The following is a 26,631-nucleotide window of genomic DNA, read 5'->3' as shown; positions in this document are numbered from 1 at the left end:
AGGGGTATCATGCAATACATCCCCCGGGCGCACGGATGCGCACACGCGTTGCCACAGCAGCGGACGTAGCGTAGTGACGCAGACCAGCACCACGCACGCTCTCCAGTAGCACAACAATACGCGTTCCCCGTTCCACCCTCGCCGCTCCCCCTCTTTTCGCGTCGCTCACGGTATGGCGGACGGCGAGCGGTCCCCATTGCTTTCGGATCTCGGTGATGGAGCTCTCGGCACCGGTAACGGCGGACTGTCTCCTAGAGCGATTCCGCACGACATACCGAACAAACCGCAGAGTGAGTACCGAGCGTTTCTGCGCTGTCACGGGCCCGCTCGCACACACGCGCACAACTGTGTATCCATTACAGCATCACACAGGGGCTGTATGGTTCATGGCGATTTGTTTGGTTTTGCACGCCGGTTTTAATGAGCCGAACGGATGATTTTCTGCTGGAGAACAGCAGGGAGGCAGATGAAGCGTGCGCGTGGGCGCGCGGTCAATGAAGCTGATGCGTGCAAGATAATGCAGTTCTTCTAGTGATGTATCCACATCGTCATGATATAACTACGTATTTAATATTTATCATTGCTTTTTTGTCATTCATCAAATACCAGCAGATCAAACCGCTAGTGAATGAACACTACGGCTGACTTGTTCGATTTTCGTTACTCTTTTGTGTTATTTTTGTCTATTGCTGATGCTAAATAGTAGGATATTATTTTCAAAGAATGGTCATGTGAGTATGGTTGCACAAAAGTGTTCATTGTTTAGATTTTGTCCACATTTACCGGTAAACAAGAGTATTTGGGCATTACACACTGTAATCTGCCATATCCGCTACACCCCACCAATGTGTTTGACTGACAGACAGTTAGGCCAATCAGAAAGCCCAAAATGATTGGATGAGGAGAAAGCAGCCAATCATTGTACAGAGGGGGCGCGGTCAATTGAAAGTTACTGAAGGGCGTGTTATTGGTGGTGTTGGGATGAGGTGTGTTTTATGAGAACAGTTTTTAACCATTTAAAAAACTTAAACTTAAAAAATCATATTGATAGGAAATAGTTATAAATACTTAAACATCTTTACAAATTGACTTCATATGCATAGCGAAAGCTATATACACGCACACAGTAATGTTTGTTTTACTATAATATAATGTCTGTTTTATATTAGATTGCAAAATATGTGCACAATATTTGGTTCTTATGATACTTCACTATGTTGGTGAGGACATTTGGCCCTCACAACCACAGCTTAACTCGCACACTTTACTAATAACCACATGCATTTCTTCAGTCTCCTTATAAAGCTTCTTTTAGCCGATCTTGAGACCAAATCTGATTTTCTTGTTAATCCTAATGGCCTATAACACATGACTGTTTCAGCAATACAAAGTGCAAATTTCAGTGTTTGAGAGAAACTTTGTTGAAGCCTATATCCAGGGTGCGATTTGCTGGGGGGATTATCCCCCCTCTGGTCTTTATATCCCTGATGAATTATTTTTTTTAATCTCTGGTGGGGACAAAATGTATCCCCCCATGTTTATCAAAATAAAGATAATTTAATATAACTAAAAATGCTACCACGTAATAGTGCAAACAACAGTAAAATCAGGAATGGAGTATTACTGTCAAATGTCACCAAGCACCAATAGTCTGTTTCAGTGTAAAATAATATAATAATAATATATATAATAATAATATAGTGCCAAATAATAAATAAAAAGGATTTCAAGCAGCATTTCATCGTATTTTACAGGACTGTCACAAAACAAATCTAAGAAATACCATTGAGAAGAAGAAAGCAGAAATTTCCATTGTTAGAATCGAGGGGATCTGATGACCCAGGAGAGCAAAAAAGGGGTCAAAAGTCTGTCATCAAACAGACTATTTTCTTAGTCTGACGTCTTGTGTAAATAGGCATATATAGCCTATTTTTTGTTATATTAAGAGTACATTGTACATTGCATTGTTTTCTATTAAATATTATAGTAATGCGATAATAACACACAAATACCTGGCCAATAATGATTCTGAATTGCACAGCAGATATAATGCACAGCTTTTTCATGTACTACAGATTTTGATCAGTAGAAAGTCCTTATCAATCTGAAATCACTGTTTGAGTCGTTTCTAACATGCATTTATAAAGCAACACTCGTCGTCAAACATAATCATTATACAAATTCTTTATAATCATAAAAATACCTATAAAGAACAGCAATATAAATATATGCTTAAAGGGGCCATGGCATGAAAATCTGACTTTTTCCATGTTTAAGTGCTATGATTGTGTCCCCAGTGCTTCTATCAACCTACAAAATGTGAAAAAGATTAACCCAGTAACTTAGTTTTGGTAAACCATTCTCTAAAGGAAAAGAAAAAATAGGTTGTTGAAATTTGTCTCTCCTTATGATGTCATAAGGAGCTCTTATTATAATAATACCACCCCTTAATCTGCACTATCCAACCACAGCACTACCATTTAGTGCAGAAAAAAGCACAATTGAGTTTTAATTACAACAAACACCATCATTGTGATCAGTTTTTGAATTTTATCAGCTCATTTGCATTTTAAAGGACACACCCAAAACGGCACATTTTTGCACACACCTACAAAGTGGCAATTTTAACATGCTATAATAAATTATTTATATGGTATTTTGAGCTAAAACTTCACATATGTGCTCTGGGGACACCAAAGATTTATTTGACATCTTAAAAAAAATCTTGTGCCATGGCCCCTTTAAGCCATTTTCTGCATAGGTATATACACTAGATGTCGCCTTGGGGTTCTAAGCATGCGTCAAAACCGCCGCCATCTTGGAACAGGGGTCTTGTCATAGGAAGTAGATAGGTAACGCTGCTATCTCCGCCTGTACTTCGAATTCGATGGTGGACCTTTGTGCTGCGTATGGATGTTAGGCCTACTAGCACTATGCATTATAGTTTTTTTTTACTATGCATTATAGTTAGAAAAAGTAGATTTTCAAAGTATCAAAACTTAAATTTTTTCTGGGCTCAATGCTAAATACATGTCTGACTGTTGGAACGAACCAAAAGAAAACCTAAAAATCGCATTCATGATGATTTATGGTGATTTTATTTCCATTACACCATTGCCTACAATGAACAATGACGCTTATGCAGGGCTCCCCTGTTTCAAGATGGCGGCTCTATTTACTGTAAAAAAGAAAGTGGGTGAAACTTCCAGGCGGCGGAATTAGTATATCAATGGTATTTTGTGTGGTGTATAGCGAACAGGTTAGGTGTTTTTCTGATAATTTTTGACTGTTTAAAGTCGCAAACCTTTATGAGAGATGTCGTTACTTAAGGAGCTCAGGGACAACATGTGCTGTTCGTGGTTGTACATATAACCGTAATAAACCAAGTCATTGGCTTAAACGCGAGTGTTTTGAACATAAACCTAAAACTAAATCGAAGTGTTCCTGTTGTACAGTTTCCATCACCTTCCAAATACGACGAATCAAAAAGAATATGGCTGAAGAACTAAAAGTTAAAAACAACCCCAAAACACACTTGTTTGTGTGCTCGTTTCACTTTGTGGATAAGAAGCCAACACAGGATAAGCGGTACCCAACCATCTACTGCTGTTATTTCACACTTTTTATTTCGTTGAGGTTGTGTTCCCACATCGTTAGACGTTAGCAAGTTTGGATCGCTATATCTTTAGTGACTGTCAACTAACCGGAAGACGCGCCCACTTTGACGCAGGAAACTTGTGTATAAAGTTTCTGTAAGGGAGGCCAGCTAGTAAGCTGTGCAGTAAAAGTAAACCTCACTCCCCAACCTCAAGGAGAGCTCTAGCGACACTTTTGAGCATGCACTTAAAAAAAGTTAATGATGACTTTGGGTGGTTGTGTATGTCCTTTCAGGTTTTCCACCATTTCCGACTCAACCCCCTGTGTTGCTGGGTGAGAACCCTCCACCGTACTCCCCCCTGACATCTCCAGAGAGTGGCAGTGCCCCGGTCATCAGCTGTAGGGTCTGCCAGTCACTCATCAGCGTTGAGGGCAAAATCCATCAACATGTGGTCAAGTGTGGAATCTGCAACGAAGCAACAGTGAGTTGAGATGGAGCACAAGTAGTGACTTTTTGTTTGCAAAATCCTTGCCCAACATTCGTATAATCTCATTTTAAGATTAGGAGCACAAGTTTTATTTCAAATATTGTTTTCACATTCAGTTCAATCTTTGACATGACCTTACTTATATTTTTAGCAACCCATTCTCACCAAAAAGCGTACAAATGACACGCAGTGTGATTATCGTGCAATAGATACGCCAAATTCCGGTTTTGCGTGCATATGATACGCCAGTCCTTCCCATTCACTTATATGGCGAATCGTTTCGTGACGTTTAATTTATTGTTTTCTCATTTGTTTTCTGGTTTTTTTTTTACCATTTTCGCTTGGGTTTAGGGTTAGAACAACTTTTTGTTATATAAAAATGACATCCTAACCCAAACCCCAACTCTAACCCCAACTCCAAGCGACCATGGCTAGATAAAAACATAGAGAAACCTGTATATTAAATAACCTGCTTAAACAAATGTGAAATCTAACCCTAAACCCAAGCGAAAATGGTTTAAAAAACAGAAAACAAATTTGAAAACATTAAATAAAACGTCACAAAACGATTCGCCATATAAGTGAATGGGAAGGACTGGCGTATCATATGCACGCAAAATCGGAATTTGGCGTATCTATTGCACGATAATCACACTGCGTGTCATTTGTACGCATCTTGGTGAGAACTTTACAGAATCCTCTTTACATTTTTAAACATTAAATCACAAAATTGTCTTCAGGTGGCTTTTCACCGACAGGATCTCTTTAGGCACATTAACATACATCTTCAGAATCCTAAAATAACAAAATGACCGATTGTATAATAAACGTGTAAAATGGTTTTCTTTTTATCAGGAAAAAGCCTATAAACGGCATAAGCAAAAACCGATCGGCACATGTAGATTTTTGCTCATTACCCTGATTTTGCGTTTCATGTAAACACCGGCTTTCTTGCAGTTTTGTTCATGTGCGCGTGTCTTCGCGTGTGAAAGATAAACGTCACACGCGGAATAAGCGCAAAGTAAGCATAAAAGTCTTTGCACGACTGAAGAGAAACTGTGAAAATGAAAGCTCATGTTACATTTACAAGTTTAAAAGACAAATGTCTCGTCTGCTTTTTACATGTGCCAACGGCGGTGATGTCACTGCCTGCGAGAAACCTGAAAAAACTTTTCTCAAAACATTTTTGAATAGCCGTTTATTGATTTGCACGTAAAAGCATGAAAAGTTTTCTATAATAAGCAGATTTTTGATAGTTATCCGCTTATTCTGTACAGGTAAACACATTCAATGTTTTACTTGGTTGTATTCTCACAAAAATTCAAAATGGGTTAATTGGCATACCTGTAACAAATACAGTTTGATCAAATCTGCCTTGTGCATCTGCTTTATGTATAAAACACTTAATTAATTGACTAAAAGGGATAGTTTACTAAAAAATGAAAATTCAGTAAAGTGGTTTCATTACTTTCGGTAATGTTTAGAATCTATTTTATTATATAGAAGAATTTAAATAAAATAAAAAAAATTGAATGCCAGAATATTAGGTAAACTGTTCCTTTAAGTCAAACACAACTTACTGTTATCCTGTGAGCACATGAACTTTGAGAAACCAAAGCTTTAGCTAATTCTTTGTTTCTCTTCTCTCTCTCTTTTTCTTTCTTTTCCCCTTCATTCTTTCCAGCCTATAAAGAATGCACCTGCAGGGAAGAAATATGTGCGTTGCCCTTGTAATTGTCTTCTCATCTGCAAGGTCACATCCCAAAGGATCGCTTGCCCACGTCTCTACTGGTGAGATAAGACAGAATTAGATAAAAATGGGATGCAAAAAATTTAAGTGAATTATATAATCAAAAGCTTGTTTTGTATTACAGCATTCACATTGTTTGATTACACAATTGCTTATTCTGAAGAATAAATTTCTTTGCATGATCTTTGTGTCTGTTTCTATCAAACAGTAAGAGGATTATAAATTTGGGGCCCGTCCACCCCGGCCCAGCCAGTCCAGATCCACAGCCGGCTGGTGCTAGAGTTTCCTGTGGACATTGCAACAACACTTTCTTGGTAAACGCACACATTTTACTTGCAAAAAGTGTGTTACGCTGGTGACATCACTTAGGCTAAGGTTCACTGTAGAGTTAAATATTAGATTACTCTTTATACTTGTTTTTATTTATGTTGTTGTCTCACACGAGCTGCTCTCATGTTTTCTCAATATTTCAGTGGACAGAGTTTACCGACAAGACATTGGCACGATGCCCTCATTGCAGAAAAGTGTGGGTATTTCACAGGTGTACACTTTTCAAGTTAACATCCCAAATTTACAGGGCAGCGTTTAGAAACTGGAATGACATATTTAACCTTTAACTGGTTTTGCATATTCAGTTTCTGTTCCCTTTACAAGTCTCTTCCCCATATATTTTATTACCAGATCTTCGATTGGCCAAAGATACCCCAGGAGGCGGAGTTTGTGGTGTTACCTGCTGTGCTTGCTGTTTAGCATTTCAGCCGCTGGACTGATCGTAAGTGTGCACTTCGTAGTGTATTTAAAAAACGAAGCAAATGAATTTTGAATTTTTTTATACAATCAGCACATCACATTTGTTTTTGTTTTTTTTCAAAATAAGAGTCAAATATATATGAACCAGCGCAGGGTTTCTAATCAGGGAAATTGCAGGGTGTTGATAAAAAACAGTTAAAATTAAATCATAAAATGTAAATAAATAATTTTAAAATAAAAAATTCAACACTTACTAAAACACTTATTAATTGTATTTGTTTAATCTTCATGACATAACTATTTCACAACACTACAATATATCAGAATACGTTTTATGTACAAAATAAAATAAAAATTCCAAATGAAGGTCATAATAACATCAACTATTTAAAATTATACTGATAAAAACTTCAAAACGGATGAAAAATAAATGTTTTGTGAAGTTAAACATGTAAATGTGCTATAAAATCATTGAAATATTTACTTAAAATCTTTGGGAGTACACCAAGTAAATCATTTTCAGCTGACATAAAAGTTTGAAAACCCCTGAAGTAGTTTATTATTTTTTGTTAATTAAAATAATTAAATTTATAACAAATGTCTGTCAATTTCTTATTGTTAAGGGTTTTTATTGATACTATTAAATAAGGCTGCATAACAACTAATCGCAACTAATTGATTGCAGAATAAAAGTTTTTGTTTACATTATATATATATGTGTATTGTGTATTATAATTATGTATATATAAATACACACACATGCATGTATATATTTAAGAAATATTTTAAAAAATGTATATGATATATAAATATTAATGCTGTGCAAAATTAATCGTGATTATTCGTATACAAAATAAAAGTGCATTTTTGCATAATATGTGTCTGTGCTGTGTGTAATAATTATGTATAGTTAAAGTCGGAGTGCACAATGTTTGAAAGCCAATGTTGATATTTAAAATCACCTAAACAAACACGCCCCTGCCCCAATAGAATCTGGGCCTTTTTTTAAAAGACCCGCCCCACACATACGCAACCCCGGCAAGGATGTCGGTTAGTAGACACGCCCCTTACTGATGATTGGCTACAAGTGTGTTTTGGTAGTTGGCCCGTCTCTCTTTTTCCAAAGCATTTTTCAAACATTGTGCACTCCGCCTTTAAATACAGACATATACATTTCATAACATTTTATTTATATATCCATTTTTAGTTCATATATAATATAGAATATATACAAATATAAATAAATATACACATGTAAATGTTTCTTAAATACATACATGAATGTGTGTATATTTATATATACAGAATAATAACACGCAGCACACACTCATATCTTATGCAAAAAATCACTTTTATTTTGTATGCGATTAATTGTGATTAATCACTAACTTAATAAATATATGCACATATTTTTTAAAAATAATATACAGCCTTGTGTGTGTATTTATTTATACATAATTATTATACACAGTACACACACATATATGATATAAACTAAAACTTTTATTCTGCAAGCGATTATTTGCAATTAGCTGTTATGCAGCCTTTTCTTTAACTTTTTAATTTAAATAAAAATAAAATCAGTGCAAATATATAAAAAAGTTTTCTTCTTACATCTCCCTTATTTACAACGACAAGCTTATAATAATGATTAATAATTTGGAAATGTTCAGTTTGACATCATTACGTAAAGTATGTTTAGTACCCAGCGATTGCATGTTTCAAACAGAGGTGGCAGTAGAGAGGCAATAGTTTCAGATTTAAATACAGAATTTTAAAAAGTTTCATCAATAACACAACTTTCTGTTTCTCTGTGTGTTTGTAGGCAGGGACGTGGTCCCAAGCACGTGTGTACGGAGGAATTTACGCCTCCTGGGCGGCAGCATTGTTACTGGTGGTGTTGACGCTGGCCAGGGCGCTTTACTGGAGCTGCATGCGGGTCAGCCAACCTCTCCACAACCTCACATAGAGAGAGCAGAGACAAGAAAGGCTGGCGGAGGAGAGATGAAGGGTGGTGGTGGGTAAAATAAAGGCCACAGGACACGAGAAAGAGAGAGCAGGAGAGAATCAACTCTTGATTGTGAATGCAGTAATGAAGAGTAAAAGTCAAATCGAGAAACAAGTGGTTAAAAGCTACTCTGACAAAGAAGATGGCGTTTTAAAGTTACTTTTATTCTGGTTTTCTCTGGATGTCTTGTCATCCGTGAATATGAACTGACTTGTTGCTCATGGTTACACGCAAATGTGCTGTTACATTACACAGATGATTCCATGCGCACACACACATGTCTTAAATTAACCACACTACAATACAAACATGTGCACACACTGACACAGGACAAATGCTCTCGGATATTGAAACATTGAAAAGTTGCTTGAGCCCCAGACACACAATATTAACAGGTCTGTAGTTTCCTAATGAATCGGTACAGGTTGAGCTCCACTAGAGGTCGCCATTTCATAACTTCATGCACAATTTTACATACTGTCACAGGATGTTCATACTTTCTCTATAATGTGGGTATACAGATAAAGGAGCATTATAAGACATTTCTGTAACTGGATTTTCATGAACTCGAATCTAAAGTGTACATGCGTTCAAACACACACTCTTCTCCCCTTTGTCTTTAGTTGTGAAGGTTGAAAACAGTATTTTTTTATGATTGTGAATTTTGTTTGTAAATATTTGTTGTTTATTTCATGAATGACTGAACGTTGCACTGTAGCCCTAACATGCTGTGATTCCTTTATTTTTATGTTTTTATTTAATTTGAAAAATCACTACTGAATAATCGCTGATCACAATTGCTGATGATAATAATGACCAGAATAAAATCAACATCAATGAATTGCACCTTCGGAGAGTAGAAAAACAAGCATTGAAGGTCAGAGGGGTCATGTAACACCCAGCTTGTGTTTGTGCGATAAAAATAATAATTTTTCAAGATCTGTGAGGTTGATGATGTATAACTTTGATTAAATTATCTTAATGAGATTAATCAGCTGATAGCTTTGGATTCTGGACTCCCAATATCCAATTTCTCTCCGAAGTCGTAAGGTTTGTGCAGAGGTTTCCTTACAGTTTCCTTATAACTTATGTGCAGTAAAAATATGAGCCTAAATGCAAAAGAGGACTTGAGAATCCGATTCTGTGTTCATGAGAGAAATGTCTGGAAGCCCAAGAGGTTAGGATGTTATTTATAAAAAGCAGCAGGCCAATGATAAGGTCTCCTCTGAATTTGTTTACACATGAGATTATGATTAAACATGATTTTAATGATGATGATGAAGCTATAAAAGTGTGAAAACAGAAAGGCTTTTCGGTGTCTTATTCAGGTGCATGTTTTTGTCATCACATCCACTCACTCTTTTAGATGCTGCATTTTTTTGGCACTTAAAGTGTCTGGCCATTTGTCTCTTGTTTCGAGCGGATATATTACTTTCCTCGACAAAGACAGATAATGGGAAACATACAGAAACCTTTTAGAAACCACAGCTCCTGTGTGTGTGTGTGTGTGTGAGAGAGAGAGAGAGAGAGATTTCTGGCTTCACAATGAGAATCAGGTAGTGACGACAACAAAGTTCTCAAAGCTGAGATCTCACGAAGCCAGAGAATGAGACAACTGTGGATGAAGTGTTTGATATTAATATCATATATACATTCTTATCTCTATTATAATTATAATATAATGCATATTTAAACATCCACTCTTGCACAAATGTACACTTTTACCAAATATGAGTAGTTCAAATTTAATGGCAATAACGTCAGTGTGAACAAGTATGCATGGATGGATCGGCCGATATTTATTCTCTGATTTTTATTCAATTTAAAACCATCTAAAACATTAAAAGGCAGATATAACAAACTGATAGTTAGTAAATGCACCAATTTGTTTAATTTCCCAGTCAAATATGAGTTAAAGTTACTTTAATAAGAAATATATTCATATTTAATATTTAAATATTAATAATAATCACCGGCCATTAATTTTTCAACCTTTTCAGACATAATGAAAAAGACTGAGCTGGTATCCTTGCAAATGGAGGTAGCAAAGGGGATTAAATAAAGGGGTGCCCATATTTATGCCCAGTGAGAATTAGAGAAAATTATTTATTTCGTAATGTAATACACCCTTCACCCTTTTTTTAAAAGCTTAAATGAAAGAAACATTATAGATTATTTTTTATAGCTTTCTTTGCTCATATTTACCAAGGGTGCCCAAACTTTCGAGCCCCACTGTAATAGCAAAAATAAATTTTGAAGGTTGTCATTTTGTCTTAAATTTATTTAGTTTGAATCTTAGACTTTGTGCCTCAATATTGGCTTGTTATATAAGTGATATAATATATAATAAGCAAGTGACAAATATTGAAATCTTCACTTTAAAAAGTAAAAGTTTGATCTACTTAAAACATTACTTAAATTCGTAGCACCTAAAAATTTTAGTTTTTTCAACTTAAACTTTCTCACTTTAAGTGAAAAATGTAAGGTGAAAAAACTTTTAACAATTGCTTTAACTGTTAAGCTTTTTCAACTTAAAAATTTTACTTAAAGTGAAGTTGAAAAAAAAATTGTATCTGCAAAAAAAAATATTAATCAGATAACAGATAAACACATAACAGATAAAATATAAATAAGTTTGCATAAATAATAATTTAATAAAATATTTGCATAATATTATTTTGCAATAAAATTAGGGTGGAAAAGTGCACTGTAAAAAATGTACTTATTTTTTTAATCAACTTGGAATAACTTGGAAGTCTTTTCAAGTTTTATTTTATTATCTTGACCAGTGATGAGTCAGTGATGCTGTAAATAAATAAGGTTCAAATAAGTTATGCTAATTTAACTTTATAAGTTACAGCAACTCATCAGTAGTCAATCCAAGTAGATCATACTTGAAAATATAAGTGCAATTTTTTACAGTATAATTTTACAGTTCTAATCCACTAATTAAAAATGAAAGAAAGATAAATTGAGATAAAAATAATAATTCCATATAATAAACATAAATTCAATGATAAAGAAATATACAAAGAAGCCTTTCCAATGTCTCAAAGGACAGAACGAGTTCCCAGTGGAATTATCATGATCTGAGATTACTGAGTTTGCACAAACACAGCAGAGCCTTTTATCCTCCAGCATATAACAGGATTCATCCTTAAAGATGAGCCCTGTGACCTTACACATACACACATGCCTGTTAAACACATACACTCACACTATTAAAACTGAAAAGCCGCTCTCAGCGTGAACAGGAATAAGCAGCTGTTAACAGGATAGAGAGACAAGAAAGATGGAGAAGATGTGGATGGAGAGTGGGATGAGAGTACAGGGATCAGATCATCTGATGAGGAAGGCCTGTAAGGAGATTTTGCTCCATCCACTTTAAAACAAACATTTCTTTTAGACCACCTAATCCTCATATAAACAAAACAGGATTGGTTCTCTATATAGACTTCCATTGTTTATATAGCACACTCATGATATTTTTAATCCCTTCCTCATAATCATTAAACAAACCAAACGGTTTTTTGTACTGATATAATATAAAATAAAATAAAAAAGGACTTTGTAATTCCTTCACAAAACACTTCACACTAAGTAAGGTGAGAGTAACTGTATCACAGCTCAATGGCTAAAAGCATAACATTCAACTCAGTTAACAACATGAATTATTGATGTCTGTCTGGTGCAGAATTTGTGTGTACACTAGAATTAAAAGCCTCCGGTGTCGCCTGTCACACTTGTGTGTGCGTGTGCGCGTGCGTGCGTGCTCTCGCTGTTTCACCTCTATAATAAAAGTTTTAACAATAAAATCGATATAATGAATAAATTATTTGAAAAAAATATATTTCGATGTGTGTTCATAATAATTGTTCTTTTTGTAAATATGTGGTTATTTTGATAGAAAATGTAAAAGTTTAGACAGTGTAAATGCAATTAATTTGTGTTTATAATGATTGTTTTTTATTTATTTATTTATTTAAATATCTATTTTGAAAGAAAATGTAAACGTTTAGACATTGTAAAGGCATCAGGTTCACTAATTTACACATAAATATGCGTTGGGAAAATGTATGTATATTGTCATTTAATGTCAACCATTTGTTAATATGGTTTGTTAATATTTATTATACAATATAACATTATTTAGGATGTATAAAATGGATCCTACATGTCACCACCCCCACCCTGTTTAAACCAAATCCTCAAGCGCATCCAATACAAAACATCCCCTTGCCTGATAAAAGGAAAGCGAGGATATCAAGTTTTAGTTTGGGTAGGGGAGAGAGAGTCAGCAATTAAAGTAAATGTTAAAAGACAGAGAAAGATAAAAAGTAAAGATAAACAAAGAAAGGAGTTACGGATGTTTTCTTATCTTTCTTCCATCGGAGAGCATCATTAGGCTACTGAACAGGTAAGAGTTTTTTTTAACAGGACATATGTTTTTATCTAAAAAATAAAACGAAGTGTAGTTTATTTTATTTATAGTGATTTAAAGAGGTAAAGTAGTAAAGTTTCGATAAGGTAGGCCTAGAGTATTAAGTGGTTGCTATGATTTATCCATATTTCTAGAATTATATTAGTTAATTCTTTAGTTTAATCTAAGCTTTTATTTATTTTTTTAGGACTTAAAATGTTAAAATATAATTTGATTTTTTTGTATTTTATTTTTAAAGACAGAACTGCAATTGTTTAATACAGTTTGTAATAAATTGATGTAAATGTTATAAATCTTTCGCTTTGAATGTATTTTTTTCTGCCGGTTATAAAGCAGGGAACAGTCTTGTTTATTTAGCATTATTTGGATGCAACAATTATATAATCGCGTTATTTTTAACAAGAAATAAACAAACACATGGATTTGAAAGTTAACATTTTAATTTAATGAAAAGTATCAAAATACCACACAAACAACATTATTAAATGGCTTGGCACAGGTGTCAAATAACTCAAATATTGCCTAAACGCATTTAACTCCCTATTGTTAACTTATTGAATTTAACACAGAGAATATGATGTGATAACTTAAATTATATCCGACAGATGGGGTGCAACTGTAATTCCTCTCTTGGTTACTTTCCTTCAACTCACTGGAACAGAAGTAAGTGTTTGTGTGTGTGTGTGTGTGTGTGTGTGTGTGTGTACCTGTTAAGTTGTATCCCATAGGAATACCAGTATTTTTTTTCACCTTGTGGTGACATTTTGAGATCCCCATGAGGAAACAAGATTATAAATCAAACAGAATTATGTTTCTTGAAAACAATTGCGTCTATGGAATGCCCCCACAAATTATGGAAACCATGTGTTTGCATGTGAGTGTGTATGTGTGTTCACAAGTTTATTTTACCTACAGCTGGTTTCGAATTCAAAGATCCACAACTTTTTCACAACTATAAACTTATAGGCCTACAAAAATATTTATTTTGTAAATGCACTGTCAGATGTCCCTATACCTGTCACTGGGGCAGTTCACTTTAAAAAGGTCCTTATATGTACCTTATGTATACAATTGGTGCCAAATGCACGTTGAATGTACTAAAATGCACTCTATAGTAACACTATGTACACTCTAAAAACAAACGGTGCTAAATAGCACGAAAAGTGGTTCTTGGCTCGTAATTAGAGGAACCATTTGCCATAGCACCGATAAAGTACCTGTGTAGCACCTGTGTAGAACCATATAGTGCTATGTAGAACCATATGTGGTGGTGCTGTATGACCCCCATGTGGTTCTTCATAGGTGCTTCACCAGTGCTATATAGCACTGAAAATGGTTCCTCTATGATTTCGAGCCAAAAAACACTTTTAGTGCTATTTAGCACCGTTTGTTTTAAGTGTACCTCTGAGGTCCTATTATGAACTGTTTAGCTGCAAAGGTGTACTTTGTACTGCCCAAGTGACAGCAAGGGACTATTTTTGTAACCCTTTTTTCTGACAGTGAGGTGAAGCTGTTTAACCTTCAGTATAAAAATATAGTTAATCCACAATTTATGTTTGAAGAAATGTACGAATAATTATGAAGGCAATTGAAATATATATTTAATCTTAGCTCTTACTATTACTCATATGTTACTACTTATTTGAACTTCATTTTTATGAGTATATGACTGTTACAATTATAAAAGATATGTGCATTATTATTATTTTTGCCAAATCCAATGTTTTTTTAATAAAATTAAATACAAGCCTGTTGTGAATCTTCCACACATAGCCTATTAGGCCTGATTGTTATTTTTGCAGATGAAAGATGTCCTTGGGACAATTTCTTTGTAATGTACAGATTTCAGAATGTACAAGAATGGTTCTTGTAGACTTTATCTGAAAGGTTCTTTGGGGAACCAAAATCTGTTCCTCTGTGGCATTGCTGCAAAGAACCATTTTTTGAACCTTTATTTTTAAGAGTATTTATCAACGATTAAAGGCTACATGATACAACCTTACAGGGATTGTTTTTGTTCGGCTATATTTTAATTATGATTTTTACCATCTGTCATATTTTATTGATTGCATGCTTTTATCTTTCAAACAATATAGTGATTGGCTAAATAACATATCATATTCTCTCAGCAGTGTTGTTTCCTGACTGGGCGTATAAACCAGCTTGGTCTTCAGGTTCACGGCAGGTGCAGTTATGGCACTTCCTGTTAGAGCTGCTGGGGCGTGGAGAGGGCGGAGCTATCACATGGGGTAGCGAGTGGGGGGAATTTGTGATCAGAGATCCAGAGAAATTAGCTAAATTGTGGGGGGAGAGGAAGGGCAAGCCACACATGAATTACGACAAACTCAGCAGAGCTTTAAGGTACACGCACAGATAGATCCATACCCATTTTTTATGTACTCTGTTTGTGTGATGACACTGATCTACATTTATGTCTATTTTATGACCAGGTATTATTATAATAAGCGAATTTTGCACAAGACCAAAGGGAAACGGTTTACCTACAAGTTTAACTTCAGTAAATTGATCTTGGTGAATTACCCAAGTCTTCCGACCTGCTCACAGGTAAAAAGTAAAAGTGCTTATTTTATCATTATTAAACTGCACATTGTCATTTTTCATTTAAAAATATTTCTTCTTCATCTTCTCAACTACAGACTACAACGTCTCTCCCGCTCTTTTCTTCACAGTTGTCCATCTACAAGCCTGCTAGTGACTTGGGTAAGAGTGTCATTGCTGAAGATTACAAACACACAATTAAGAAAACAGATTACAAATACATTTGAGGCATGCTAGTACTTGAGTACTCGGGCAATTTATATCAATATTATTAATTTTTTTATATTAGATTTTATTAACCCTGTCTATTTTTTTATGTGTGCATGTTTGTTTTCTTTTGGCAGGTGTGCAGTCAGTTTCTCATCCACTTCTGCAACCCTACTGCTTCCCCAAACCATTTTCCTTTCACCAGGCACATCCAATCGAGAGGCAGTTTCCCTTTTTTCTGGACAGTCTCCATCGGGCGCAAATCTTTCAGAGTTCTCCTGTCTATCACCCGTCAACTCCACCCTACAATGTAACCAAACTTTTTACTACTGATCAATTAAAAGTCGCACAGTGTGGCCTCACAGCAGAGTCATTGGATTACGAAAAGACAAAAACATTGAAAAAATGTATATTATGAGGACTCATAGGCTTGTATCTAAAAAGATAGGTTTGATTACTATTACTAGTGTTATTCTTGTTTTTGTAATTTTGTGTCCTTGTTCACAGGTTTACAATAGAGCACTTTATATATTTGACACTATACTGTTGTCAGGACTCTGCCACGAGAGTTTGGTTTTATATTTATGTTTTATTGTGATGGCAGAGTTCTGACAGTCTCTTGTTTAATGTGGAGGCCATGCCTTGTTTATTGTGGCATGTGCCTCTGGTGTCTCGTCTTTAGTCCCCGCCCCCTTGTTCTCCCTGTTAATTATTCATTATCAGTTTATCCCTTGCACCTGTGTTACCCTCGTTAAGCTTCCCTATTTAATCTCCTCTTGTCTCTTGTCCTGGATCATTGTGTTGTATCATGTCATGTTTTGCTGTCCATCGTGTTCATTTAAGTAATGTTTTCATCAGAGTGTTTCTTGTTGAGTCAGCGTTAGTAATTCAAGTTTAATGTTTTGTTGCCCCCTCGCGGGCTTTTGTTTTCATGTTTATTTATAATAAATGTTCTGTGTTCTCTCCCCTATATCGTCTGCGCATGGGTTCTCTTGTTCTATGTCTCCAGTTCCTCACAACTGTTTAACATAAAGAGATTAACCAATAAATACCTGTGAAATAATACATTAAATGGAATTCATTACATCATATTTTGTTACACTTAATAGTGTTTGCACTTCATTTGGTCAATAATAACACAAAAATTCAAAATTAAATGACATTCACATTTCCACCCAGAATATCTGGATATCTTCACATGGAAGACCTTGGATGACTACCTGAGTAGATTTACATGTTCTACATGAAAAAATATTATGATAAATAATATTATGAACGACAGAAAAATAATAAAAGTTTGTGAATAAAAGTAAACATTGTATGGCTTGAATATTCCCCACACTCGGGGGGTTTCTGGACAGGGATTAGACTAGTCCTAGACTAAAATAAATGTAAGAGCTGTCCAAACTGAAAACAACTTGCACTGACATATCTTATAATACATCAGTGCCCTTTGATTTGTCTAAAAATGCACACAAGTAATGATTTTAGTAATGCATGTTTGTTAAAACTAGTTATACTTCCAAATTAAACTAAGGCCTAGTCCACATTGTACTGGGTTATTCTTAACCCAATGCTGGGTAAATATTGTACAGAACACATGTTGGGTTAATCCATAACATGTGTTATTTCTAAAATGTGTCCATATTGGGTTAAAATTAACCAAGCAATATTTAAATTGAGAATGATAGATCCAACTATGGATCTCTCTTTCTGCCAGGAAATGACTAAATTTGTAATATCAACTCTGTTGTGAGTTAATACCTCAAATCTTCCACGACGCAGATCAAGAGAAGGAAAAAACAGCAAGCAGGAGACAAAGTGACGTAAATATAATAAAGATGGTTTATTGAATAATCTTTGCTTTAATGCTCAGTTTAGCTTTGTCGATGATCTGACTATAACTTTGTCTGACTAAAAGCAGATTTAGCAGGTATTATTATACCTTGCACAGCACTAACATAAAATTTAACCCTTTAACTGGTGCAGCCCTTTTTGTTTGGGGGGTGGTGAAAAGGTGACGTTCACCTTCAAATTAATATAACTCTGGCATTTATTTGGTTTAGAAGCATAATTTTGGTCTTGTTTTAAAGAAGAAACTTTAAAGGAACAGTATGTAGGATTGTGGACAAAACTGGTACTGCAATCACAAAACTTGTGGCTAAAACTGGTACTACAATCACAAAACTTGTGGCTAAAACTGGTACTGCAATCACATAGCTGGTGGCCAATACACAAACATAAACATCAGTTGAGGGCTGCAACTCTTTTTAAATGACAATATCCTGGCCAGACTACTGTTGTCAATGATTTAAGTATTTGAAATAAAAATGATTTCTTAATGTCTAGTGACATATCAGTGCCATTTTATGATTAATTGATATACATTTCTTACATACTGTTCCTTTAACGTTTTTTACGGAAGTGTCTGGAGGTGAAAATATAATTTTTTATAGCAGTCTACATTTATTTGTAATCAATAAAAAAATGCAATACAGTATTATTTTTAATACATAAAATTATAAAAAATCTTTGTCACAAATGAATAAGTTACTGCATTATTATTACTGCTAATAGGTTTTGAAATATGAAAACTACATTCTTAGACATTTCCAACAATATATACTTTGTTGTGATAGATTAACATTTACATGAAAAATATTGAAGTAAACTTAGGGTTAAACAATATTAAGAAACGTAATAACTATTAAATTAATACAAGAGAATAATAGAAATAAGAGTAAAAGTGAATGATCAAATGATCAAATGAATGAACATAAAAAAGCAGAAACTAAAAGTGAAAGTAAAAGTTGCAGGTTAAAAACTTTGTCAGTATTTACTCACCCTCATGTTTTTATTTGTTCTTCAAAACCTTTTTTTATTGTCATTCTAGGTTTGTCTAGTTATAGAAGTGAATAGTCACCACTTCTTCAAGCTTCAAAAGAGCCCATAAGTGTTTAATAACTTGTGTCATATAGTTTAAGTGTCCTGAAGAAATATATTCCTCTACTTTCTTGGTGTGAATATCACTGTTGTTTCTGTTATTTCACTGTATTTATAGTTAAACACCCCAAAACTGCTAAACAAAAGTTCAGACACAGAGAATGTGCTTCGAAAGAGAGGCACGGATCAAGACTTTCATCAAATAATGGATTATTATTTTGAGTTTTTATTTATTGAGTTTTTTGTTCAACACTTCTTTCACTATTAGAAAAAAGGTACACAAATGTGTCTTTTCTGTCGCTGGGGTGGTAACCTCAAAGGTACCTTTTTGTACCTTTATGGGTATACAACAAATTTAAAAGTTGTACCTTTTGGGGTACAATATTATACCCTAATGATCTATTGTGTACGTTAAGAATCAATTTTATACCAGTTAAAATTTAGAGATACAACCTTTAAAGGTACACAATATATCCTTCATGTACAGTAATGTACCCCAAAACATACAAAATTGTATTATGTTTAGTATACCTGTAAAGGTACACAACGGTACCTTAGGGCAGTGGTTCCCAAACTTTTTCAGCATTCCTTTGCGGCCCCCCCCCCCAAAGAAAATTTGTGACAAAAAACTGTTCTAAAGCTCAACATTTTAATAAAAAAAAATAATTAAATTATACAAAAAAGCAGAGCTTTTGGTTAGTAGCCTTTTTTTAGGTTTAATTACACAGAATTCATGATAAATTAATGTATTTCATAAAATGTCATAAAACTGGAGCCCCCCTGGCACCATCTCGCGGCCCCCAGTTTGAAAACCACTGGCTTAGGGTACCACCCCAGGGACAAAAAATACAGTTTTAAAACATTTTTCAGTGATAGGTCCTTTTGAGGTTTAAGAAGTGGCCACAATCCACTTTTGGATAGCAATTAATGTAACACACATTAAATTGATCATTAACAACAATGTATATTTCTGTAGGCATTTTTGTGTTTTCTTTTGGCAGGTATGCACCTATTTTTAGAAAAAGAACCACAATGTGGCCTCACAACAGATTCACTGCATTACAACCAGACAAAAACTAAGAAAACATATCGGAAGACAACTAAGATTTATTTTAGAATTAGTCGTATTTTATTTTTTGTCAGGTTCACATGTATACAGAGCACTTTACAATATGGATTTAATATTGTACTGTTAAACATAAATAGAAGATGAACTAATAAATATATCTAAAAAGTATTTTGTCTGCAAACCATTTAGAGTTTTTTGTTCAACACTTCTTTCACTATTAGAAAAAAGGTACACAAATGTGTCTTTTCTGTCGCTGGGGTGGTAACCTCAAAGGTACCTTTTTGTACCTTTATGGGTATACAACAAATTTAAAAGTTGTACCTTTTGGGGTACAATATTATACCCTAATGATCTATTGTGTACGTTAAGAATCAATTTTATACCAGTTAAAATTTAGAGATACAACCTTTAAAGGTACACAATATATCCTTCATGTACAGTAATGTACCCCAAAACATACAAAATTGTATTATGTTTAGTATACCTGTAAAGGTACACAACGGTACCTTAGGGCAGTGGTTCCCAAACTTTTTCAGCATTCCTTTGCGGCCCCCCCCCCCCCAAAGAAAATTTGTGACAAAAAACTGTTCTAAAGCTCAACATTTTAATAAAAAAAAAATAATTAAATTATACAAAAAAGCAGAGCTTTTGGTTAGTAGCCTTTTTTTAGGTTTAATTACACAGAATTCATGATAAATTAATGTATTTCATAAAATGTCATAAAACTGGAGCCCCCCTGGCACCATCTCGCGGCCCCCAGTTTGAAAACCACTGGCTTAGGGTACCACCCCAGGGACAAAAAATACAGTTTTAAAACATTTTTCAGTGATAGGTCCTTTTGAGGTTTAAGAAGTGGCCACAATCCACTTTTGGATAGCAATTAATGTAACACACATTAAATTGATCATTAACAACAATGTATATTTCTGTAGGCATTTTTGTGTTTTCTTTTGGCAGGTATGCACCTATTTTTAGAAAAAGAACCACAATGTGGCCTCACAACAGATTCACTGCATTACAACCAGACAAAAACTAAGAAAACATATCGGAAGACAACTAAGATTTATTTTAGAATTAGTCGTATTTTATTTTTTGTCAGGTTCACATTTATACAGAGCACTGTACATTATGTATTTTATATTGTACGGTTTAACATAAATAGAAGATGGACTACATATATCTAAAAAGTATTTTGTCTGCAAACCATTTAAAAAAAAAATAAAACAATCTGTCTGATAACACATTTAATGAAAAGATTTTATAACATACTTCATATTTTCTTTTACAGTTAATAGTGTCTACATTTGATCAATAACTCATTTGATTAATTACTGATTATTTTTGTCTATCTGCTTGACTGTCTGTCTGTCTTTGTAATTTATTAAAGAGATCATACAGTATAGTAGTATACAAATCATGGGAAAATAAATATACATGATACATAAAAATAAAGATTTCTTGTATATTAGGATGCCTTTCACTCCCACTTTGACAATGAACAGGGTCTCCTAAACTCCTGCCCAAACTCATGGATAAATTTGTTAGCCACTAAAAAAAAAAAATATTTTACTAATAAGAAATGCTTGATCATTCAATCAGTGTCACAAACAACAAAGTTTAAAATACAAAATAATTTTTAGGGACTTTTAATTTTAAAATATTACAGATATTTATTATTCATATTAAAACTTACCCCATTTATTACCCACTAAGACAGGGCATTCAGCATGCCTAATCCTTAAATCCAGATCACCATTTTTTTTAAGGTTGTACCAAAACACAGCTGAACCCTGAAAGAGCACAGAATGGTGGTAAAGATTTTACCGCAATAACAGTAATATACTGTGTGGAGGGTTTACCTTTTTAGGTTGCAGTGCAGCTCCAACTGTAGGAAACACAGTGGCCCCCCCAATCTTGACATCACTCATCTAAAGGAGGAGCATATCAATAAATTTCTATATGGATTTTTAAACACAGACAAAAATATTTTTTCAGACGGTGGTACCTGTATTAACCTACATATATTAGGAATGTAGCAATCCTTTCATCCTTGTCAAACTGTGGGATGAATTTGTTTTCAGATTAGCTTGCAATAGTTTGGTCAATATGTAATCAAGCTCTCAATAAAAAAATAATTTCAGAATAAAGATCGTACCCCTGCATCATAATGTGGTTCATGTATGCCACCAATCCCATAATTCTGAACCTGAAAATGATTGCATCACCCATGAGTTCTGATTAAAATAAAAATTATATTTACAACTGTTTTGTTAAGGTAATGGGTAAATATAATTATTATATAATATAATCATTATATAAAACTGTATACTGTGGCAAAAGATACAGCATGCAAGTTGGCTTTGTTAATAATGTAATCAAGACATGTTTGCAAAGGTTTACATGCGTTGAACTAGGACAGTGAAAGAGTTGGCAAAACAGAAATTGTGCCATATGCGCACGCTGTAAACATGAAGTTTTTTAAATAAGACTGTACGTCTAGCCCTTCAGCTGTTTCCATAGAGAGTCCTGTAGCATCCGCGACCCTTTGATTGACTCGAACAACCACAGTGTCGTCTTCATCCAGGAAACCGCTGAAAATAAAATGTTGAAAATTGATTTTTCCTCCCACTTTTTAAACAAAATAAATGTTGAACTCTTTAAACAATTCCCTCTCAGTAATAACATGATTATTACCTTTGAGAAACAAGGGCATTTGAGATGCCTGATTTAGTCCTAGACCTGGAAAGCTACAGGTCACAAAACAAGAATAAATCCTCAAATGTATGTATACAATGAAACCCAGCACATCTATTATTAAAATGTCTGTGAGTTAATGTTTTGTGCATGTGTTAGATATTCACCAAAGGTCTTGAGAGATTCTTTAGGGTCTCAATCTCATTGTCTGATATTATGTCATGATATCTGATGATTTGGGGTTCATTCCACTCCACCTCTTCTTTCAGTGGGGCCAGAATCAGTCTGGGGTTTCCTCCACCTGTGCTGTACCTACAGGACAGTGCTCTCTGCCTCCTGGAGGTCTGGTTTTTAAAATATAAAAAACTTTAATAACCAATTAACACATAAAAGCAGCTTTACATTTATTGTTTGCAATTTAATGCCAAATAATGGTTTAAACTTGAAAAATTGTACTTGCCTTCTGGTGAACATTTCCCCTGCACAATGCTTCATAGGTGTTATGTGACTTTGTACTCAGTTTGAATATATTAGGGTAGCATGAAATTGAAGATTGTTGAATGGTTTTGTACGACTTCAATAAATATTTAACTTTATCATTTGTTGGGTCTGGGGGAAAAAGAAGAAGAAAAGACAGCAGTAAATGTATGCCTCAGATTTAATTACCTTAATTTAATCTGGTTCTCTGATTTGATTGGACAGGTGAAATTTATGTAAAACAGAACTGGGACAAATTTTGTCCAAAACACAAGGTACCTGTTATATAAAAGCAATATTACATTAAGTGAATATTAGCGTGATTTCATGCAGTCTCATGCCTATAGATGGTTTCAGCGGTAACAACATAAACCAATGGCTTTTGTGGCTCAAAAGCTTAACTTTTGGTGGACTTCCGCATTAAATAACAACAGAGTCTTCTAGAGTAGATTATTTCTGATAACAAGCAAAAAAGTGTATCAGTAAGTTAAAGTTACTGTGAAAAATCATGTTAGCCCTTTCACACAGAGATTACAGAAAATACGTTTTAATTTTTGGATGATTCACATTGCCAATAATTTTTCGGAATCTCTGCTTGCATTCACACACATACCTTAAAGATCCCGTAAAGACGTGTGACGTCGTTTTTTCCACAGCGTATGAAGTTTGAATATTATCCGTTTAAATCCCTGTGTCTAAGAGCTAAACATACTTCTGGTTGCGAGACACACGCGTCCTTACTACGGCCCACCTCTTACGGCACGGTTTCTGCGGCTTGTTCACACAGAATGCTTTCCATGGATGTCACAGCAATGTTATAGGTCCTCTTAACAGGAGCAATCCCAGAACATTTACGGGACGTGTTTGTGTTCACACAGAAGCCGCCCTCACTGTCAATTTTACGGAAAATTTTCTGGGACTTTGCTGTGAATGGGGTTTTAGTTATAATAGTTAGTTACATTTATATAGCACTTTTCTGCAGCACTTTACATATGAAAGGGGGATTCTCCTCAACCACCACCAATTTCCAGCATCCACCTGGATGATGCGACGGCAGCCATACTGCACCAGAACACCCACCACACACCAGCTTATTAGTGTAAAGGAGACCGAGTGATATAGCCAATTAGTATATATGGGAATGATTAGTAGGCTAACAGGTAAGTTTTGGCCAGGATGCTGGGTCACTACCCTGCTCTTTTCGAAGGACATCCTGGGATTTTTAATGACCACAGAGAGTCAGGACCTCGGTTTAACGTCTCATCCGAAGGACGGTGCTTTTTTAACAGTATAGTGTTCCCGTCACTATACTGGGGTGTGAGGACCCACACAGACCACAGGGTGAGCACCCCCTGCTGGTCTTACTAACACATCTACCAGCAGCAACCTGGATTTCCCAGGTGGTCTCCAATCCAAGTACTGACCAGGCTCAGCCCTGCTTAGCTTCAGTGGGTAACCTTGTCTTGGGCTACAGGGTGATATGGCTGCTGGCTATAACTGGTTATAGTTCCTTGAATTTGCCTGGCTGCCAAACAGTACCGGCCGGTGCACTGCAAAAAATACTTTGCTGCCCCAAAATTTTTTGTTAAATCAACTTAGATCTACAAGTCAAGTCAACCTAGATGAGTTGTCACAACTTATAAAATTAAGTTGACTCCAACTGCGGGCAGACTTATTTTTCTCTCCCTCTTGCCGCAAGAGAGAGACGCAAGAGAGAGACGCAAGAGAGAGTGGAGTGGCAACACTGTTATCGGAGCTCCGTCGAGTTCATCATCCAAATCCTATTTTCTTACTATCTTGTTACTATCTATATAATATAACTTACTAGTTCATCTTAGGAATAATTTAGCGTGACGATTATTCAACAGTATTTATAACTAAATCGATTTATCACTGGTAAACACTTAGTGTTAGCATATAGCCCGCTAGCTTCAACAAACGTGCCGGCTGAAGTTTGTTTACCGTTTCCTCACTGTTTGTTCACTGTAAATCTGCCTTCCTTTTCGATCTAATGGCGGACTCATCCGATGTATGTTTTTCAGACCTTTCCTCACCAGAGCGGGAAGCTGTGGAGGAGTTGTGTCCCGGCATTAGCACCAGGCCTCACATTACCCTGGCTCCTGACACCCGGAGACGTACAAGGCAGCCAGGGAGCGAGCACCGGTCTCGATGCAGCTTCACGGACCGCGTTCAGGCGAACAGAGACGCCATCGCCCAAAATGAAAACGGTAAGACTCCGCTTGTCATTGTAACCTGCACTGTTTGCCACATGTACAGTTTAGCTTCTTCCGTCAGCACAGAGGGGTTTACATGTGTTAAGTGTATTGAAGTAGTAAGGCTGACGGAGAAGGTTGCAGAACTAGAAGCGCACATCCGAACGCTCGTTGAGGACAGTAAGACCGCTAATGCTAATGTTAATGTTTCAAACACTGTTTCGGGTGCGCCTACGGCAACGCGTAGCACACATAGCCCGGTTCCGGCAACTGATTTAACACGGCCGACTAACTGGGTGACTGTCAGGCGGCGTAGTCATATTCGATGCCCATCGAAGTCCCCCCTAGTAGTTTCTAACAGATTCGACATTCTAAACAATACACCGGCTGAGACATCTGTTAAAGGTGCCCTTGTTATTGGAGACTCGATACTTAAGAACGTGAACATTGAGGCACCAGCCACCATAGTTGACTGTATACCGGGAGCCAGATCGTCAGACATTAGATCCAAACTTAAAGTACTGGCTAATGCTAAGCGTAAGTTTTCTAAAATTGTTATTCATGCCGGCGCAAATGACACCAGACTCCGCCAGTCAGAGATCACCAAAGATATTATTAAAGAGGTGTGTGAAATTGCAAATACAATGTCAGATAATGTAATTTGCTCTGGTCCCCTCCCCGCCTACCGGGGTGATGAAACTTATAGCAGATTAGTGTCTCTTCACCACTGGATGTCAAAATGGTGCCCTCAGCATAACGTAGGGTTTATAGATAATTGGAAACACTTCAGGGGGAGACCTGACCTGCTAAAGAGAGATGGCCTTCATCCGTCATCGGAAGGAAATGCTATACTCTCTAGAAATCTGACCAATACTCTAAATTCTAATACAGTTTGACTACCCAGGGCCCAGGTCAGGAAACAGATAGATCGGCCTACCCGTCCATCTGTTAGTAGCTCTGACATGTCAAGATCACATATATCCCAGAACTTAGAGTCTATCTTACCAGAGTATCAACACATTTCAACTGTGTGCGTTCCTCGAACAAACGAATACAGAGCACCGTTTACCTCGTCTCGTACAAATCTTACTAACATAAAATTAGAAAACAATACGTTTACAGATGAACCTCGAATGTTAAAATTCGGCCTTCTTAACATTAGATCGCTTACCAATAAAGAACCCATTGTCAATGAAATAATTACTGACCAAAACTTAGATGCACTCTCTTTAACAGAAACCTGGCTTAAAGCAGACGATTACATTAGTTTAAACGAATCCACCCCACAAGACTACTATTATAAACATGACCCGCGTTTAAAGGGGAGAGGGGGTAGTGTAGCTACAATATACAAAATTTTTTTTAAAGTAAACCATAAATCCGAACTAAAATTTAATTAATTTGAAATAATGCTATTAAATATGGAAATAACTGA

The 26,631-nt window shown here is 35.4% G+C and overlaps 3 protein-coding genes across 7 annotated transcripts in view; 2 read left to right on the top strand and 1 right to left on the bottom strand.

Moving 5' to 3' along the window:
• Positions 1-28: 28 nt before the first annotated feature.
• Positions 29-9,669, top strand: pip4p1a (phosphatidylinositol-4,5-bisphosphate 4-phosphatase 1a). Its single transcript, XM_055203407.2, has 7 exons — positions 29-290; positions 3,892-4,079; positions 5,770-5,876; positions 6,044-6,149; positions 6,309-6,361; positions 6,517-6,607; positions 8,411-9,669. Exons 1-7 carry the CDS (start codon positions 173-175, stop codon positions 8,552-8,554), a joined length of 807 nt encoding a protein of 268 aa, XP_055059382.2. The 5' UTR covers positions 29-172; the 3' UTR covers positions 8,555-9,669.
• A 3,899-nt stretch (positions 9,670-13,568) lies between these two features.
• Positions 13,569-16,751, top strand: LOC129441415 (ETS domain-containing transcription factor ERF-like). Of its 2 annotated transcripts, none has more exons than XM_073871412.1 (5): positions 13,569-13,697; positions 15,164-15,395; positions 15,485-15,599; positions 15,725-15,755; positions 15,938-16,751. In XM_073871412.1, exons 1-5 carry the CDS (start codon positions 13,640-13,642, stop codon positions 16,216-16,218), a joined length of 717 nt encoding a protein of 238 aa, XP_073727513.1. In that variant the 5' UTR covers positions 13,569-13,639; the 3' UTR covers positions 16,219-16,751. The 2 variants fall into 2 exon arrangements, with proteins under 2 accessions (XP_073727513.1, XP_073727511.1); XM_073871410.1 differs by having other exon boundaries at positions 15,692-15,755.
• A 4,151-nt stretch (positions 16,752-20,902) lies between these two features.
• LOC129443004 (prolyl 4-hydroxylase subunit alpha-1-like) overlaps positions 20,903-26,631 on the bottom strand; it is a 131,230-nt gene continuing 125,501 nt past the window's right edge. For 3 of the 4 annotated variants that reach the window (XM_073856184.1, XM_073856205.1, XM_073856203.1), the window contains 4 exons: positions 21,832-21,870; positions 21,672-21,740; positions 21,506-21,602; positions 20,903-21,360 (listed from right to left, as the gene is read on the bottom strand). In XM_073856184.1, the coding sequence (XP_073712285.1) occupies positions 21,290-21,360; positions 21,506-21,602; positions 21,672-21,740; positions 21,832-21,870 (276 nt within the window). In that variant the 3' untranslated portion in view covers positions 20,903-21,289. Of the gene's footprint in view, positions 21,361-21,505; positions 21,603-21,671; positions 21,741-21,831; positions 21,871-21,967; positions 22,019-22,306; positions 22,404-22,506; positions 22,560-22,673; positions 22,851-26,631 lie in introns of all 4 variants that reach the window. The other variant, XM_073856192.1, reaches the window with a different exon arrangement.

Source organism: Misgurnus anguillicaudatus, chromosome 2, assembly GCF_027580225.2.
Source record: "Misgurnus anguillicaudatus chromosome 2, ASM2758022v2, whole genome shotgun sequence".
In the NCBI taxonomy this organism is placed as follows: Eukaryota; Metazoa; Chordata; class Actinopteri; order Cypriniformes; family Cobitidae; genus Misgurnus; species Misgurnus anguillicaudatus.
This window is presented reverse-complemented; position numbering and strand designations above follow the sequence as displayed.

What these genes read in the sequence shown, in the direction of transcription:
- pip4p1a (XM_055203407.2), top strand. Translation starts at nt 173, where the DNA reads ATGGCGGACGGCGAGCGGTCCCCATTGCTTTCGGATCTCGGTGATGGA. An exon ending in CATACCGAACAAACCGCAGA is followed by an intron (nt 291 to 3,891) that starts GTGAGTACCGAG and finishes ATGTCCTTTCAG; the next exon opens with GTTTTCCACCATTTCCGACT. An exon ending in TTTCAGCCGCTGGACTGATC is followed by an intron (nt 6,608 to 8,410) that starts GTAAGTGTGCAC and finishes GTGTGTTTGTAG; the next exon opens with GCAGGGACGTGGTCCCAAGC.
- LOC129441415 (XM_073871410.1), top strand. Translation starts at nt 13,640, where the DNA reads ATGGGGTGCAACTGTAATTCCTCTCTTGGTTACTTTCCTTCAACTCAC. An exon ending in AAACTCAGCAGAGCTTTAAG is followed by an intron (nt 15,396 to 15,484) that starts GTACACGCACAG and finishes TTTTATGACCAG; the next exon opens with GTATTATTATAATAAGCGAA. An exon ending in GTCTTCCGACCTGCTCACAG is followed by an intron (nt 15,600 to 15,691) that starts GTAAAAAGTAAA and finishes TCTCAACTACAG; the next exon opens with ACTACAACGTCTCTCCCGCT.